The following is a 19,492-nucleotide window of genomic DNA, read 5'->3' on the forward strand; positions in this document are numbered from 1 at the left end:
TGCTAACTACTAGCTATACTGATTTATTACACAGGGTCATCGGCATAAGGGAACTTAAGAATTCATTCTGGATACACTGTATGTTAACTAATTGAATTTAAATGAAAAAATAAAATAAAATAAAAAATAAAATTCATAAAAAAAATTCATTCTTGGGCAGAAAAATGAGAACTGTACCGTGATTTCATCACTGTAAACTGAATTGTTCCTTAGCATACACCAAGGCTAATACAGGGCAGATCATTAATCATAAAGTACATTGTGGGATTAAAGGGACAAGAGTGTAGTTCAAAGTCTTTTGACAAAATCATACATTCCTATTACCTTTGAAAATAAACACTAAGAATTCTTGTATACATCTTAGTTCCTGTTTGGACATTCCATTCAATTTATTGGAATGCTTTCTGAAATGCTACATTACCATTATAATACAGAATGATATAATACAGAATCTCACTTCAAGCAATTACCAGCCTAATAGTATCAGGGAAAATGGGACTTTCAGTCACAGCATGAAATACATATAGACTCTAAGGCTATCCTATTATTCGAGTGTTTTCAAGTTAGAAAACAGATTATAAAAAACTCAAGAGGTCGCCGGGTTTACTGAGTGCTTCTGACACTGTAAAAGTAAGACACAAAATAACACCACAGTTACAACCATTAGGGCTCACAATAATTTAAATGATGGGACTGCAAAGGGTTTATGACTCAATTGTCCAGAAGTTGTAAAATTCCTTGTTTCTCAATAAAATAATTCTAAACGACACACATTCTCTAAAGCAGCTTTCCAGTGTGTCAACATGCGTGCTCTCTTGGCTAGATGTTTGCCAGAAATGAGCAGGAATCTCTATTTTCCTCCATTATCATCTGGCAAAGTTGTAAAACCAAACTGCTTAACTCCTTCTGCCAGCTAGGCTGCCCCCTACTGGACTGTGTAGGACATAAAGCCAGCAGATCAACGGGACTAAGTTCCCTCACAATGTAGATGTAACTGTACACCCCGTACCTCAGACAGACTGAACTTCCCTGAATACGCACAAAAAGAATCCTTTAGAAAACTGACTTTCACAGTGGGGGAAAAAAGCAGCAGAGTGTTCTGTCTACAAGTAAACAATTTCAGTCACCGAGAACTGGTAACAAAGAGTTTTCTACAGTCTTAGGCTCCTTTTTCAACTCCTTGGTGGCTGATCTGGAACAATAGTTCTAGTAATGGGTATACTGTAAAGCCAATCTTTTATGATGATTTATGTATTAATACAAATCACATTTTTGTGAGTCCATCTACTCTATGGATTTCTTTATGCATAAACATGATTCATAGTAGATACATGCTGTGTAGATCACATACACAAGTCTCTTGTCACAAGTATCAACTTTTTCCAGAGCTGTTTGCTTTGTGAAGATTCATCTGGTTAGCAAGAGCTTTTTCTCTGTACTTCATCCCCATGCCTGAGATTTGCAGTAATGTAGGACCAGTTTACCATCACTGCCAAAGCACTACAAAAAGGAAAAAAAAAAGGCAATAAATTAAACTCCATATAATTTCTATTATTCCTAGGTGAAACTAAGGAAAAAAATGTTACGTGTATCATAAATATCCTCATCCATGTAAGTTATCTACAAGACTCTTTCAACAGATCCAGGTTACACTTGGACACATCAGTAATCATAAATGTTTAATAAAATCTAGCATTTTGGGGCCCCCGGGTGGCTCAGTCATTAAGCATCTGCCTTTGGCTCAGGTCATGATCCCAGGGTCCTGGGATCGAGTCCCGCATTGGGCTCCCTGCTCTGCGGGAAGCCTGCTTCTCCCTCTCCCACTCCCCCTGCTCGTGTTCATCTCTTGCTGTGTCTCTGTCAAATAAATAAAATCTTTAAAACAACAACAAAAAACTGGCATTTTAGGAACGGGTGGGCTTGTCCCCTTCCTACATCTCTGATGACAAGGTATGTACTGTTTTCTAGCAGTGGTGCTAGTGTGTACACTCAAAGGATTATGGCCACTAAACGGTAAGAATGTTGAATAAAGTCATTCTTGTTATGTAGCCCTTCCTTTTCAACATCTTGGGAGGCAGATCTGGATTACTGTACTTCAAAGTCATCTTCTGTTGGTATTATTCATTTGTTAATTCTTCCATCACTGTAATTTGAGATCCAACTATGTTCTAAGTGTTAGATATAACAAAGTAATCTCTTCTTTCATGACAGCTAAGAATGGCATATCATCTCTTAAAATGTTGAGTTTATGATGACATAACACAGACGTGCATACTCCATTAGAAAGCAAAGTACTGATGTATTACCTCATAGAGGGTTCCAACTTCCTGGTCTGGGGAGGGGGCAAAGGACTGATTCACATAAATAAACTGCAAGAAAGAAAAAAAGATGATTCATTTTTAATGGTATCCTGATTAATCTGCACTCTTCTGGGTTGTCAGCTATTTCAATTTGTCTTCAGAACTGAAAAAAAGCTTCCCCAGACTCCTTCTAATTCTAATAACTTACTCAACTAATGAGATCTCTCAAAGCTCCATCATATCTTTCCTATGGAGGACTAAAAGTAACAGAATTTCTGGTCCTAGAACAGTGGTTCCTAACTTTTTATAACTAAGAAACTTTTAAATATTGTCTTTACAAATAGCATTTGGAGGTTTATTCAAGAAAGTAATTATTGGAAATATTAATTTTTCCACTTACTCATAATAATGACAGAATTTCTCCAAATGAAATGCTACACATAGTCCAAAATCAAGAAATTTAATATTTGAGCTACTTGTGCATTTTTTTGGAGGGGGGGTGAATGACACAAATGGTTGGATATATATATATATATATATATATATATATATATATATTTTTTTTTTTTTTAATCTTTATCACCTTTGGGTTTTTTGAGAGACTTTTATTTATTTATTTGACAGACAGAGACACAGTGAGAGAGGGAACAGAAGCAGGGGGAGTGGGAGAGGGAGAAGCAGGCTTCCCGCCGAGCAGGGAGCCCGATGCGGGGCTCGATCCCAGGACCCTGGGATCATGAGCTGAACTGAAGGCAGACGCTCAACGACTGAGCCACCCGGGCGCCCCTACCTTTATCACCTTTGAAAACTCTCAAAGGTACTGAACTTCAGGCAGAGTACCACTACTAAGTCACTTTCAGCCATGTGACGTTAAAAAAAAAACAAAGTAACATAAATGAAGTAAAAAAGTAACAAAGCCTTATTCTTTAAAGGATTCACTGTTCAATGTTTCAGTTTAGTCTTTTTTTACTAAAACATTTCTAGTACTTAAAACATTTCTGGGGACACCTGGGTGGCTCAGTCGTTAAGCATCTGCCTTCTGCTCAGGTCATGGTCCCAGAGTCCTGGGATCGAGCCCCGCAATTGGGCTCTCTGCTCAGTGGGAAGCCTGCTTCTCCCTCTCCCATTCCCCCTGCTTGGGTTCCCTCTCTCGCTGTGTCTCTCTGTCAAATGAATCTTAAAAAAAAAACACAAACAAAAAACCCCCCACATTTCTGGGGGTGCCTGGGTGGCTCAGTTGGTTAAGCATCTGCCTTTGTTTAGCTCAGGTCATGATCTTAGGGTCCTAGGATCAAGTCCCACATGGGGCTCCCTGCTCAGCAGGGAGTTAGCTTCTCCCTTTCCCTCTGCCCCTCCAACTGCTTGCGCACTCTCTCAAATAAATAAATAAAATCTTTAAAAAAACCAAAAACAAAACCAAAAATCATTTCTGAAGATCCTGAAACAAAAGGCCACAGTGTCAAAGTGGCTTTTGATAATCTTCTTTTTAGAAAACAAAAAAACATTATTTGCAGGTAACATTCAATTTTCCTTTGTAATCAATTTCTAAGACTAAAATTTCCTGGGCTTAACATAGTCTTAAAAGAAAAAAAACTGTATTGCAATAGTTAGTTGAGAGATACTACACAGGTCACCAGCTATTACAAGAATAAATATTGCTTCCATTTCTCCCCGAGGCAATACAGTGTGGTAATTAAGAATAGAAGCTCTACTGAGATAGATCTAGGTTTGAATCTTGGCTCCAAATACAAATAACCTTTCTCACTGTTTCCTTATTTATAAGTGTACAAAATAACAGTACCTGTGCTTCATGGGGCTGCTGGGAAAGATAAAATGAGATTAAGACACATCATGTATCAGTGCCTGGTATATGTACTCAATGGACACTAGTTATTACTTTATTTCAAAATAGTCCATGCTTAATTATCAATTCACTGTTAAGACTGAGTAATGTTCTAACATAAAAACTCAGAATAGAAATTAGTGTGCATTTTAATGTGAATTTCCTATAATACATAATAATTTGTGTTTAGTTCCTGGCACTTTGAGTGGACAGAGATTTTACTCCTGGTACATTTTAAATTAGGATGAAGACTCTCAATGACAGTTTACTTCAGCAAATAGTCAACGAGTGTCTCCTATGTGCTAGAAACTGCACAAAGTATGGAACTATGAAAATTATTATGATCTCTTCCCTCAATGAGCTGTTGATCTAATGGAGAGGCAGACACACCAACAGAGAAGAATACAGATGGGACAAGTGCACATAACAAGGTGTACAGTACACAGAGATGTGGCATTCGTTCAGCCTAGCATAAAGGTCAGAGAAGTTTCCTGGAGGAGATACCTGAGAAATAAACAGGATTTAACTAGGTGAAGAGAGTAATAAGGGCTCTGGAGGCAAATGGGGCAAAAGTAAGGAGTGTCAGTGTAGAGTAGATGTAGAGAACTACAGGAACTCAACGTGGTTCGTTTAACAGGAGTTAGCAATTGAAAGCAACTAATAAAAAAAGCAATACACCTAATTTAAAATTCCATGAAAGTAAAATGTTCACAATGCAATCTTTTGCTGAACGCTACAACTCGGGGAGATAAAATTATTTTAAAAAATGATTTTGTTTTTAAACCGCTGGTCTTTACTTTCATCGTTATGAAGCTCTTTCTGTAGTAGCTTCCTCAGGAAAGGTTCATGGGAACAATTCCAAGTTCTTGCACATTGCTAATAGTTTATGTCTATTAAAATCAGTTTTTGGGGTGCCTGCGTGGCTCTGTCAGCTAAGCATCCAACTCTTGGTTTTGGCTCAGGTCATGATCTCAGGATCTTGCTATCAGCTCTGAGTTGGGCTCTGTGCTCCAGTGTGGAGTCTGCTTGAGATCTCTCCTTCTCCCTCCCCCTGTGCATTTCCCAGGCTCACATGCACACGCCCTCTCTCTATCTCAAATAAATACTTTAAAAGTCAGCTTTGTTGAATATAAAATTCTTCTCTCACAATTTCTTTCCTTATAACTTTGCTATCAACATTTGATGATAATCTAATTTTCTTTCAAAGTCATATCCTCTTTTTTTCCCCTATATGTCCAAAGAAGTTTTTTCTTTTTATTTCAAGCCTAGTTAATCTTACCAGAGTATTTCTTGGTGCTTGTTATTCTTTGTTGATATTCTCAAGTAACTTTTCAATATGCAGTTTCAAATTTTATTAAGAAATTTCCCTTGATTTATACTTTTGTCTTGTTCCTTTGCTTTTTCAGGAACTCCTGTTATCCGTATGTTCACTTTCCTTTGTTCATACTCAATTATTTGCCTCCGTTTCTGAAATCTTTTTTTACCTTTCTTTTTGATTAAAAAAAATTGGCCTTTACTGGGCTCCTGTGTGGCTCAGTCAATTAAGTGTCTGACTCTTGATTTCATCTCTGTGTTGTGATATCGAGCCCTGTGTGGGGCTCCGCACTGGGCATGGAGACTGCTTAAAATTCTCTCTCCCTCTCCCTCTGCCTCTCTCCTAAAAAAAAAAAAAATTAGGTTTTTTGCCTTCTATTTTTCCTAAGGCATTCTCGGTTATTTGCTCTTATGCTTCTCCTACTTGAATCTCTCTCTTTTTTTTTTTTTAAGATTTTATTTATTTATTTGACAGACAACACAAGTAGGCAGAGGGAGAGTGAGAAGCAGGCTCCCCACTGAGCAGGGAGCCTGACGTGGGGCTCGATCCCAGGACCCCGGGATCATGACCTGAGCCGAAAGCAGACGCTCAATGACTGAGCCACCCAGGTGCCCCAAGATTATATTTATTTATTTGAGAGAGAGTGAGAGAAAGAAAGAGAGAGAGAGAGCATGAGCGGGGGGGTGGGGGGCCAGAGGGAGAAGCAGGCTCCACTGAGCAGGGAGCCTGATGCGGGGCTCGATCCCAGGACCCCGGGATCATGACCTGAGCCGAAGGCAGCCGCCTAACCGACTGAGCCACCCAGGTGCCCCTCGAATCTCCATTTCTGAAATAACTTTTATTTATAATTCCTTCCCTGAGCTCTGTCACTTCAATTGAGTTTTTCTAATGCTGATTTCTGTTGTTCTTTTACATCTTGTATCATTTCCTTACTGTCTTTTAGCTCGTTTTGAAATATTAAGTTACAATTACTGACTTGTACTACAGGCACATCTTTCTGGCATGCCTTCATTGTCTTTAGAAATGTTATGTTTCTTCTTATAACACTGTATGGGATTTAACACTCTACTTCTCCATTTTTTTTTTTTTTTTTTAAGATTTACTTATTTATTTGAGAGACTGAGAGCACGAGTGGGAGGGTCTGAGGAAGAGAGAGGAAGAATCTCAAGCAGACTCTGTGCCAAGGGCAGAGCCTGATATGGGACTCAATCTCACGACCCTGAGATCGGTACCCAAGCAGAAACCAAGAGTCAGACGCTTAAACAGCTGTGCTACCCTGGAGCCCCTCCGTTGCTTATTTTTATATGTAATTAGTTTTCTTCAACTTTAGCTTTCCACCCTGTTCCCCTCCACTTTATCTGGTCTTTCTCTCTCCTTCTTCTCTCCTGTTCCTAACCCTGTTCAATTTTGTTTCACTTCCAGAAGTTCCTCCTCAGTGTGGGGTCTTGTCCTGCAAGGAGCCCTGCTGAGTCTGTTTGGAGAACCCTCTGGGGCTAGACTGCTCCAGCCCCTTCAGTCCTCCTTGGAGCAGATGCATTGTAAACACCTGCTCCCAGAGAGCAGCAAAACCTTTCATTTTCAGCTACCATACTTAAATTGGCCTGCTCTACTTCCCAGTGAATACCGGCTGGCTATATTAGGTTCTCCTTCTCTCAGTGCTGCCGGGTGCCAATCCTGTTGCTTTTTTCAGTACATTTGGTGATACCATGCATTTTAGGGTTCATGAGGATACTCCCTTATCTAGGTTTGTTATAAATACTGATCAACTGTTTTTTGGTTTTGCTGTCTAGTCAAAAACATTTTTGTGGGAATCTGAAGATCCAATCATGCCTCTGACACCACTGCTATCTTCACAGAATCCCTAGCATTATATTTTCCTTAACATCCATTTTGCTTAAAATACTGTGGGGTACAGCTAGATGAAAGTCAGATCTGATTTCTAGTTCAGTCTAGGAAAGTGACAAAATGATTCTACTTTTGTTTCTTACTGCTTAAACGGAAAGAACTAATCAGATTCACTACAAAGGTTTAAAGTTGAACCGCATGAGTGACTCCTCATGTCGGTTAAGCATCTGCCTTCAGCTCAGGTCATGGTCCCAGCATCCTGGAATCGAGCCCTGCAGCGGGCTCTTTGCTCAGTGGGTAGCCTGCTTCTCCCTCTCCCTCTGCTGCTCGTGCTCTCTCACTCTCTATCTCAAATAAATAAATAAAATCTTAAAAAAAAAAAAAATCCCATTAAAAAAATAAAGTTGAACCACATGAAATTGCTATTTTTCTATGTTATAATGGTTGACTGATGGCAATTTTACATGGTTCAACCTAATACAAATTGCTATCCATCAAGTCCTTTCAGACTACGGAATATAGGCAACACAAAGAGTCAAGGCTCTTAACATTAACATAGGACATACCATCGTTTCATCTTCTTTTCATAAATTTCTTATAGTAATGCCTTAATTCTGTGGTACTCTTCTGGTTTTCTATTTCACCAACTCTTCAGGCTGCACCCTTAGTACAGATAGCCTCTACTCATTTCTCTCAAGTCTATGGCTTCAGTCCCCTAACTTTTCCATTTAGACTTGGATGCTAGTCAAGTCCTCTGCTCCTGAGGTTTTAGCTACCATATGCATCCATCTCTGGCATTTCTTTAATTAAATTCTATATGGCACACTTATAAAATATGATTTTCTCACTCTAGTTGATCACAAAGGCAACTTCCTCTGGAGGAATCTTTGGCTCTATGCGACTCCTGCCTCAAATACCTTCTAGTGATTGACCTACCAGGCACTTATTTTGTACCTATAATCCTTTCAGGAGAGCCACTTATAGCCAAACTTAGATCAGTTTCTTCCTCCTCAATGACAGAAAGAAACAAATTCCAACACATACCACTTTAATAAATTAATTCACTCATTTTATGCATTCTTACTTCTAAGTTCATAAGCAACTATATCCCTCCCCAACACTAATACATACAAATCTTAATTTGTATTTTAAAAATACTTAATGATTCTTCATTACCTAACTACTCATATACTACCCATGTTAGTACTGACCAAGATTGTGATCTGCAGATAAAGGTGTCTGATATATTACTTATAACACGTGACAAAAAAAAAAAAACAAATACATGTAGCCATTTAAAATTCTGTAGTAAAATACCAAGATAAAAACCAGTGGCATTTAAAACATTAATCCTTACAAACACCACCACAAAGTGCTTACCATGTACTGTACTATGAAATAGGCATCTCTCTTAGTTCTTCCATGACGTTGCAAAAGATGTATTGCTTACCTCAAGAATACTGGAAAGGAACACTGATAGCAAAACAAATTTTAAAAATCCCAGAACTTCTCAGGCTCCTGGGTGGCTCAGATGGTTAAGCGTCTGCTTTCGGCTCAGGTCATGATCCCAGAGTCCTGGGATCGAGTCCCGCATCCGGCTCCCTGCTCAGCAGGGAGCCTGCTTCTCCCTCTGCCTCTGCCTGTCTCTCTCTCTCTCCCTGTCTTCCATGAATAAATAAATAAAATCTAAAAAAAAAAAAAAATCCCAGAACTTCTCTGTACCAATGTTTTATGAGAGATCTTTCTGCATGGTCAGTCAATGAGAAAAAAACAAACAAACCAATACAGTAGGTAAAAAAGTGGTTTGCACCATAAAAGCAAATCTAAAAATAATTTCATTTCAGAGTTCCACAGAGAATTCAATAAAGTACAGAAATCCCATCAACAAAAGAAATAAAGACATTACTAAAGGAACATATGTGGCTCCATATTCATTTCTGTGTACAACAATTATTCATAGTTGCCTAGGAACTACTGTGAATTTATGTAGGGAAATGATCACCGTTGCTTTCATACCAACTGCTCAGAGGCCACAAGCTTAAGGAATTTTTTGATGAAGTCAATGAGTCCTTGAATGGTTCGGGTTCGCTCTACAGCCCACTTCTTTGTTTTCATTATAGGGGTGTCTCCCACAGCCTTCAACAGGACATCAACTGTCAAAGAAAAAAACACTGGCAATTACAATGAACCATCCAAAGAAAATGTGATATAAAAGACTTCAGAAAACTTAAACCTTTAATCGATATACAGTTTATGTATTTATGATACTGGAAGCATGTCCAAGATGTAGAAATGTTAGGTAATATGCTTTCTCATGCTTTTGTGGATTTTTTCCCTTGATTCTACAGTCCCACAAAGGTCTCCCCATGAAACTGACCTTTAAAATGCATTTGGACATAACAGGCAATTCCAAAGAAATAAAGATAGAAGAAGAAAAGATAGTACAAAAGAAAATAAGAAAGAAAAATACATAAGATAATGTTATGTCCTTTTTCAATGGCCAAACTAGTAAAATTACAAGGGTATAGACAATATTACTGTTAGGAGGGGCGCCTGGGTGGCTCAGTCAGTTAAGCATCTGCCTTCAGCTCAGGTCATGATCCCAGGGTCCTGGGATCGAGCCCCATGTCGGGCTCCCTGCTCAATCGGGACCCTGCTTCTCCCTGTCCCCTCCCCCACTGCTTGTGCTCTCTCTTGTTATCCCTCTCTCTCAAATAAATAAAATCTTAAAAAAAAAATATTACTGTTGGGAAAGCACAATTGTATATATACTCTTTCTGGAGAACATTATGGTAATAGATATCCAAATACTTCAAGATATACTTTGGCTCAATAACACTTCTAGGAATCTAGTCTAAGAAAATATGAGATGTGAAGAGAAGGATTTCACCTTTGTTGAAGATTTTATTTTTACAAGAAAAAAACCAAAGAACAAAAAACCAAAACCTTGGTAAACCTAAATACCCAGCAAGGATATTCAGAAGATTGGTTAAATAAAGGATATTACACTCTATGATAGAATTTATATAATATAGTAAAGCACAAAATTCTAAATTCCCTGGGTTCAAAATCCTGCTTCTATCACTTGCTAGGGATATATATAGGGACAAGCTTTTAATCACCCCGTGCCAGTTTCTCCATTTGTAAAATGAGGATATCACCTCACAAGGCTGTTGTGAGGATTAAATTAGTTAATACATGTAAAGTACTTAGAATAGTATCAGCTAATAACTCATACTTACTGAATCCTAAGATTATTAAGCTGCCACTAGAGAAACATACTATAAAAGCATACTTAACAGTATGACTAAGTTATCAAAATGTACTAAATACAAAACAGCAATGTACAATAGGATATCAATTTCATTAAAACCACCACAAACACATGTTCACAGAAATGTGGAATATGAACCAAAATGCTACTTCTCAGTAGTGACATTATAGACGATCACTTGATTTTATTTGTGCTTTTTGTAACCACCAAGTTTTCTACAATAAACTTAATATTATGTAATAAAAAGTATTAAAAAGAAAATACAACTAGGAGCCAAAAGATATCAGACAGAGAAATCAAGTTTCAATAATCCAGACAGGGATGCCTAGGTGGCTCAGGTGGTTAAGCGTCTGCCTTTGGCTCAGGTCATGATTCCAGGGTCCTGGGATCAAGTCCCGCATCCGGCTCCCTGCTCAGCGGGAAGCCTGCTTCTCCCTCTGCCTGCCACTCCCCCTGCTTGTGCTCTCTCTCTCTGACAAATAAATAAAATCTTAAAAAAAAAAAAAAAATCAGACATCTACAATCAAAAGTAACACTGAAAGCAAAATAGTGTACTGCTGCCCCCTAAAGTTAGCTCCATGCTACTACATCTTCCTTGTTTCGTTCTTTGGTATTAAAAATTGAGATTCCCACCAGGTCAATGCAATCAATTTATTTAAGTTTGCCCCTGGAATGAAGGTACCTAGAACACAGGACACATACAATTTATCTTCCTGAAAGTTTATCTTCCTTTCTCCATTTAATAATTATAACTTCAGTTATTTAAATATGAATGAACTGGGAAATAACAGAGATGATTTTGGTTGACTCAGCTTCCATACTCCCTTAATCCCTTGGGACCTGGGTATTTCAGCAAGTGAGGCAGAAAATATTGTGAGTTATATATACACTGAGGGAGAAGAGCGGGAAGGCAAGAAGCTAGAGAAGGAAAGTTACTTACTGTAGTTATAGCTGTAACTTTTTTTTAAATTCTAAGGGTGATTTGCTTAGAGTTCTCAACTATAGCTATACATCAGAATTAACATTTACAAGAATACAGGTATCCACATCAATTACATTAGAATCTTCTGGAAGTAGTGCATTGGTAAGGTCGAAAGTTCTCCCAAGTAATCCTAATTAGTTCCTAAGAACCAACAACCTTGGTCAGCTTCAGGAATCTTTATTCTTCTGTAGCTTAAACTAAAGGTGGAGCATATGAAATATTGAAGCTTCTTCCATCAGAAGAGGTCCTCAAAAAAGGACAGTAACTTCAGGGAAGAAATTCAATGGCTAGAAACTAAGTTTTCATCACAGAGGCAAACTCAAATGCCCAAGGGCCAGAAAATGAAAATACTATTTTTCATTGGTGGTTTAAGGAAAAAGAAAACTATGCAGACCAAAGAAAACATGCCATACAACCTGAGGCCGTATCTGGGTTATGGGCCATTAATTTTTTGCCTCTGTTTTACTCAGCTATCTTCAGGGTCAAGTAGTAAGCTTTTGACTAAGGCTGTCAAAGTCAACACCCCCCCCCCCCCCCCCCCGCCAAAAAACGAACAAAAAAACCCTCAACAACAAAAAACCCTGGAAAAGTCTGTTTCTGCTTATAGTAAAATGAGGGAAAAAAGAGAGCAAGAATCTGTAAAAATCATGGAATTCTTCAGAAAGACTCTAGTGCTTCTTTACAGAAATAATCACAAGTTTCTGTTACTCTTCTAGAGCATCACGTGGAAATGGCAGAGTAAGTTTCCCCCCAAAGGTAGAAGTGGTCTGACTTCAAAGGGAGAGAGTGCCATACCCATACTTTAAAACTCTGTACTGAGAAAAACCGAGGCCTAGGGTCAACCAATCCGAATCGTAATCGCTGATGTGAGGATACACAGAATGCCCAAGGACAAGTGACTTCCTTAGGATTTTCCATATTTTACAATGGCGAACCAATTCTCAAGCAATGAAATGACTCGCTTATAAAGGTTCCAAGTGGTTTGGGGTAGGGCGGAGAAGGCGATACCTATGCCTTTGGTTTTCTCTTACCACTCTTCACACTTGGTAAAATTTCAGGGGTTTTTTTTTGGTACAAGGAGTGAATTCACACGCAGTTCATGTAAGAAATAGCGAACTTGCCGGAAAGCGTGGATTCTAACCCAGTCTTGCTACCGACCATCCCTAACACCTTAAGTCATTAATCAAATAATTACGTCCCATATTAAGTCCCTGGAGCCACCCGAGATCCCACTCAGCTCCCACCTTCAAAGAGCCCGCAGTCTGGCCAACTCCGAGGAAGTGTGGAATGCAGTCTAACAAGTACTGTGGCGGCCAAGGACCGCGAAGGTGCGTCCAGAGACGGCTCCCCTGCGAGGCTCTCAACTCAAAGGTCGCGAAAGCCGAAAATTACACTTCCTCTCTCCTCACTGGTCGAAAGCCGCGACTGGGACCAGCCCTCCTCTAAATTTTGCTCCTTTATTGGCCGCCAGGGACCTAGTCGGACGCAATCTAAACCTCCCGCCTCTGCCTAGAAAGAAACTGCCCTCGAAATTACTTTTTTTCTTGGTGTCGCCGGCAGGTTCCTCTGTCCCCGGGGAGACCGCGGCGGAAGAAGGGGGCTCCGGAGTGGCTGTTTCTGGGGAGACCTCTGTAGGTCCTTCGCCATCAGCAGCAGTTGAGGGAGGTAGCTGCAACGCGGACTCCGGTTCCTCAGCCATCTTGCTCAGTGGAAGGCGAGGGCGGAAGTGGTGGCTCGGCGGGTTCAACAGTGGGCGGGCTTTACGCCGGTGGCGTCGCTAAGGAGGTGCCGGAGTAGTGGTGGGGGGAAGCCAACCCAACGGTGAAAGTTGGGAGTTGTCGGTTGGTCCTCTACGTGGAACCTGTCGCAGAGCCCTGACTGCTAATACCGCAACTACGCTTTTGCACAGCAACAATCCTCCGGAAGAAGTCTGCGAACCACGTACCCGCACGCCGCCAAGTGCGCATGCGCCTCTCTGACTAGCGGGCTCGGGGCTGGAGATGTTTCCGCTTCCCTTCGCGCCGGCCCGGGCCCGGCCCCGCCCCGGCCCCGCCCCGCGGCTCGGGAGCGCGCGCGCGCGCGTGCGGGAGGGGGCGGGTGGGGAAAGATCGCCGGCGAGATCCCGAGGCGAGGCTCGCGCGCCCGCCCCCGCCCTGGCCCCCAGCGCCCACCCGGTCGGCCCGGCTCAGCCATGATCAAGGCGATCCTCATCTTCAACAACCACGGGAAGCCGAGGCTCTCCAAGTTCTACCAGCCCTACGTGAGTATCCCGGCGCTGCCGATCCGCGCGAGGGGGAGTCGGTGGCGGCTGGCAGCGCCCTCAGGGCGACCCCCTCAGGCGCGCCGCGGCCCTCGGCGCACCCCCGGCCGCCTCGCGCTCCCGGGCTGTCAGCCTCCCGCCGGGGGCAAGCGGGATGCCCACCTCCCGCCGCGCTTCTGTCCTCCGACGTGGCTCTGCCCCGGCGGCTCCTGCGCCCGTCTGTGGGCTGGGCGGCTTCCCCGCGGAGCGGGCGAGGCCCTGGGGACTTCCCGGGGCCGGGGGCCCTCGGCGGTCGGGCGGCCGCAGCCCACCTGCGCCCGCGAGCCCACCGGCGCTCCGGACTGCCCGCCGCCCGCGGCTCGGTGCGCGCCGAGCGGCCGGGGCTCACCGCCCCACCTCCCCGACTCGCAGCCTCTCCCGGCCGACTTCTTTCTCTTCTGTGGACAGATCGGCTGCTGTTTTTCCCGGTAGTCCTCTCGTCGCGCAGGAACTTGGGCTTCCTGCTTTCGCCTAAGCGCTCGCTCTGCACGGTCTCTCCTGGGTGCTGCCCTTGCAGCCGTCGGCCGCCCAGCGTGACTTTCAGGTGTCTCCTTATTAGAGAAAAAGATCAGGGAGGACCGAACATTGTTTTATGGGGCTTTTCCCCTAGTGGCTGTGAAGGAGGTCCTGCAGTAATAACTGGCGACGTTTGACCCGTGACAGCTGCGACTGTCCCTACCTGAAAGTTAGGATGGCAGCCGCTGGTTTGGCATTTCTCTCCCTAGGGAATGGGGTCTCGTTTGTAGCTGTTCTACTTACGAAGAATGGTCATATTCGTAAAACTCTCTGTGGAGTGTAAATGGTGTTGCAAAAAAAAAAAAAAATGCAGGAGGTTTTAAGGGGGGGGTAAAGATAAGTCATTTCTCAATGATTGAGGGAGGGTTACAGACATAGGTTCCTGTCTGAAGGCAAAATTCACCACTAGATAAGACGTAAAATTGAGCTGTCAGTGTTAAGGATTCACGTAGAGGTATTAACTATTGGGTCGTATCGGGGCATTTTGCTTATAGTCAGAAATGAACTTTCAGTTAAATATTGAAATTGTGCCAAGGCTAGCACTTCTGTGTGGATGAACCCCACGTGGAAATGATGCCTGCCGTTAAAAATTAAATGTGAAAATGTCACTTCGCTTAAAATGATAATGCAGTCTGTGGAGGTGTTAGCTGAAGTGAGAAATCTTGAGCTTATTCCTCATTTCCTTAAGTAGTGTTGCTTCTGCTGGTGATAAAGAATATTTTCTTCTGTTCCTGTTTGGTTTTAGTATAGTATAATTCAAATACTAATGCTCTTGTTTACGAACTCGATATCATTTTTTCACCCAGAATAAAATCATAGTTGATCCTTCTGAGTGGGAAAAAAAAAATGCCCTTCGCTGTACATTGTTACCCATTTGCCTAAAATACCGTATTGGTTTTTATTGGAGGAATCTTTTTCTTAAAACCGTATTCCCTAGGCCATCTGTTGGCAGTATAGAAAAGGTATTTTGCAATACTGAAACAGAAATCAAAGATGTATTTTTTCATAGCTACACTTAATAACGGTATTCAAAATAGTAAGTTTCCTGGCTAATTCATGATATCAGTGTGACCACTCAAGTAGTGTAGAATTTAAGCATCTACAGAAAGATGTATTTAATTTGGAAATCCAGGAGTACATCTTTCTCTTGTCCAAAAATGGGAGTAGAAGTACCTTTTACCTTTGCTGAGAGGTAGCAGTGAAGGTTACTGTGGGAAGGCACTGGTGCCTGGCATCACTGGCAATTCTCGTGTCATTTTTGGCCATTGCGTTAGTGACAGTGTTACTGGGGGCAGGGAGCTAAGAGGTGTAAAAAGAAGAATCTAGTGCTCACTGGACATGTAGAAGTGGGAATGCCAGGAACCGTATCTGTGCATTAGTCTTTCCTAAATTGGGTTTTGCCAACTATCTATTTGTTTTTGTTGGTCAAGAGTACCGTAACATAACATTTCAGGGCAGAAATCTTTTCCATTCCTTTATGCCATCAGCCAGTTTGTCAGCATATATTCATTTCATGCTTACCATGTCCAGACAGCGTTTTAAAATCTAGAAATGAACGAACATAACTTCTGCTCTTTCAGCAGGGGGATGGACAAAGCTAATAAGAAGTAAAATATATATATACCATGTCAGATCGTAAGTAGTAAGTGCTGTGGAAAAAATAAAGTGGGGTAGGGTGACAAGGGAGTGTGAGGATGACAATTTAAAATAGGATAGTCAAGTAAGTCCTCACTGAAAAGGTGACATTTGAGCAAAGACTTGAAGTAGGTTAAGAAAGCTAGCCTTGCAGGGATCTGAGGGTAGATCATTCCAGGCAGAGGGAGCAGCAGATGCAAAGGCCCTGAGGATGGAATGGCTATTTGCAGATCCTGTCCTGTTTGAAGAACACCAAGAAACAGCATGGCCAAAGCAGACTATGTAAGGAAAGAGTATTTGGAAATGAGGTCTGTTTGTATAGGGCTTCAGAGTTATTCTATTCTCACTGCCTGGAATGTCCTTCCCTTGCATTGCCAAATGTCCAGATTTGACCTCTTGTTCCACATTTAACTCAAAGATCACTTAAGCATTTCCTGAAGCTTTTTATCTTGCTGGATGACTCCTCTTGGTTCTTAGAATTTTATTTTTATCTTTATTATGGTACAGTATTCAGTTTCGTATCCTATAATTCCTTGGGGCATCCTATAGATTCCTTGAGAGGAGGTATCAGGTTTTAGATATATTTGTGTCACCCCTCGCAATCAACATTTGAATTTTGAAGATAGAAAGCTCTCAAAAGTCTTTGCTTAATGTATTCATTAGATTCTCCTAGCCTAATATGGAGTTTGGGTTAAAAGTGACTTCCTAAGGCTCCTTCCACCTTTTAAAATTTTGTCCTTCATTGAACTGGAGGTGTTAAGAATTCATGCCTTCAGGATAAAAGCAATGGTGGAATAGCTGTTACTTCAGCTGTTTCTGTTTTAAGTTGAAGAAGTTTCTAAGAAGTATGTATTCAACAAGACTGACAGTTTTGAATGTAATTTATTAAGCAGCCCCTAAGGGTGTGGTCCTGATAAGATGCTGAGATTTGGTTCCAACAATAATGGTTTAGCACTAAGCAATTTGAAAACTGTTGAACCATTTGCCAACCAGTTGCCCTTATTGCATTGGATTTCCATTCCTCATTTATCCTTCTTTTTAAAAAAGAGTTTATTTATTATTTATTTTTTAGTAATCTCTACACCCAACATGGGGCTCCAGCTCACAACCCGAGATCAAGAATCACGTGGTCTTCCAACTGAGCCAGCCAGGCGCCCCGTCCTTCCTCTTAATACAACAATTTATATGTTCATCTTTACCCTTTAATAAGTGCAGATTTCTGTTTCCTGCTGTAATAGATTATTAGATTTTTTAGATTTGATTGTGCCTTCCAGCTGCTGTGAGGTGTGATATATATGAAGTCACACATCTATTTTGCTAAACTGAAGTTTTTGGTTCATTCTGCTAGAGTCAGATATTAAGAATTCAAGGGTGGACTCAGAATGTTGTCACCTCTTGTTTTTGCCCTCTATTTCCTTGAGCTATGACTGCAGAAGTTCAGGTGTTTTTTCTTGGTTTAATTGTTTCTTTAATTGTTGGTTAGCCCCAGCAACTTGGCAACAATAAACTTTAGTCTTTTAATATTTGCTGGCAATATTTGTGTATTACAATAAAGAACTAATGAGATGTATAGCTAATAAGCCAGATTTATTTATTTTTATTTTATTTTATTTTTTTTAAGCCATATTTATTTTTACATAGCCATCAAACAAAACCCTTGGGTTTTGATTCCTTTGTTATTAATAAACCATGACATGTCATTATAAATAAAGTGAACATGTTTTTCTTTTATATGAATTATAGTAGTTGTTTCCACAGATACGAAAGATTGTGTGTGTATAAAATGCACTGTTCATACATGAGTTACAAACTGTTATATATATGAATTGCCTCAATTTTCTTATAAACTAAATCTGATTATTATTGTCAATTAAATGCAAGCCCTAGAAGGGACCACAGATTTTCTTTCCTTTTTTGAATTTGTTGACATAAAAAGCAGAATTTATAAATATATGTAAGGTTTTTTTCCTTTTTAAATTTTTAAGAAAGATGCATCCATGTATACTGGTATCTTAGTGACTCTTGAGACTGTGGCAGATGGGATAGTTAAACTTCCTTTTATGATCAAAATATAATTATAAACAGTTCTAAGCATTAAGGTGTTAACACATGTTAACATACACTATTTGAGCTGTTTTGTTAAGAAGAGAATTCCAAATGATGGATTTCTTTCCATATTAATTAGGATGCTTTTGACTGCATAAATAAGGTTTTATGTAGTCTGACTTAAATTTGCTTGAAAAGAACCATATTAGGATACATAATAGGAAGTGCAGAATAGTAGATTCCAAAGTTATTTGAGTCAGCAAATTAATGACTTCATCACAGATCCAGTTTCTTTCTCTGCCTTGCTCTTCCCAAAGTTGTTATTCAGAGGCTGGTTTCCTCCTTGAAATTAGTGGTAACCAGTTCAGTCTATAAGCAGGGTGTGATCTGTTCCTGCCATCCTAGAGTATATCTTCCCCTTCAGTCTGGTTAGTTCTACCCAAGATTAAATAACAGCTTACACTGGGGCGCCTGGGTGGCTCAGTCGGTTAAGCGGCTGCCTTTGGCTCAGGTCATGATCCTGGAGTACTGAGATCGAGTCCCGCATTGGGCTCCCTGCTCAGCGGGGAGTCTGCTTCTCCCTCTGACCCTCCCCTCTCTCATGCTCTCTGTCTCATTCTCTCTCTCAAATAAATAAATAAAATCTTAAAAAAAAATAAATAAAATAACAGCTTACACTAATCAGGACCCACCCTTGGAGCTGAGGGTGGACACGTGAATGAATTTAGTATTCTGTTGGAAAGGTGTAAGAGAGGAGTGGATGTTGGGTAGGCAAAGAGGTGTCACTGTTCCCTCTTGAGTAGTGCACATTATTTCTTTTGAATAGATACTATTATTTCTTCTCCCATAATTTTACATTGCTTCTGAGGTGGTTAATACCAGGAAAGACATATTGATAATATGTGGTTCTGAACATGTACCACAAAAGATCTTAGTTCAAGGTATTCCTTATATCAAAGGGTCATTGAAAAATTCTAATTCTAATATAATCATAATTTTTGTAGGAAGTATCCTTGAAGTCTTGCTTTTAAAAAATTAATATTAAACCTGTTGAAAATTGTAAAGAAGGAAATAAAATGTTTGGAATTATAGTGATTTTCGATTTTCATGGAAAGGTTGTAAATAAGACAATATTAGAGGTCATTCCTCTGCCTTTCAAAGAAGCAGAAGGCCTTGTGTAGGGTGGCTGTATTATGTTTCTTTAGTAAAGTTGTCGACTTTAAATTACTTAATTTTTAAATACATTTCCTTTTTTGTGATTATGTGGAAAATATTTAAGTATTAAGATTGCTAAGGTCATCTTAATTTCACCATTTATAGTTAACTATTAACATTTATTGTATTTCCTCCCATAATGCCCCAGTGAAGAATATACATGTTTTAGACATTAATAGCATAAAATGAATGCATTGAAAATGTTGGTGGATTTATAGAACA

General features: G+C 40.4%; 2 protein-coding genes across 10 annotated transcripts in view; one reads left to right on the forward strand and one right to left on the reverse strand.

The window, feature by feature from the left end:
- Positions 1-11: 11 nt before the first annotated feature.
- ATG12 (autophagy related 12) lies at positions 12-13,492 on the reverse strand. 2 transcript variants are annotated; one of them, XM_021702146.1, is made up of 4 exons: positions 13,096-13,492; positions 9,320-9,456; positions 2,307-2,369; positions 12-1,500 (listed from the first exon to the last, which is right to left on the reverse strand). In XM_021702146.1, the coding sequence occupies exons 1-4, from the start codon at positions 13,256-13,258 to the stop codon at positions 1,441-1,443; spliced, it is 423 nt and encodes a 140-aa protein (XP_021557821.1). In that variant the 5' UTR covers positions 13,259-13,492; the 3' UTR covers positions 12-1,440. The 2 variants fall into 2 exon arrangements, with proteins under 2 accessions (XP_021557821.1, XP_021557822.1); XM_021702147.1 differs by lacking the exon at positions 2,307-2,369 and having other exon boundaries at positions 13,096-13,263.
- A 151-nt stretch (positions 13,493-13,643) lies between these two features.
- AP3S1 (adaptor related protein complex 3 subunit sigma 1) overlaps positions 13,644-19,492 on the forward strand; it is a 72,546-nt gene continuing 66,697 nt past the window's right edge. For all 8 annotated transcript variants that reach the window (XM_044917094.1, XM_021702149.2, XM_044917097.1 and 5 more), the window contains exon 1: positions 13,644-13,819. In XM_044917094.1, coding sequence (XP_044773029.1) covers positions 13,751-13,819 — 69 coding nt within the window. In that variant the 5' untranslated portion in view covers positions 13,644-13,750. The remainder of the gene's footprint in view (positions 13,820-19,492) is intronic.

The sequence above is a fragment of the Neomonachus schauinslandi genome, chromosome 7, assembly GCF_002201575.2.
Source record: "Neomonachus schauinslandi chromosome 7, ASM220157v2, whole genome shotgun sequence".
NCBI classification, from domain to species: Eukaryota; Metazoa; Chordata; class Mammalia; order Carnivora; family Phocidae; genus Neomonachus; species Neomonachus schauinslandi.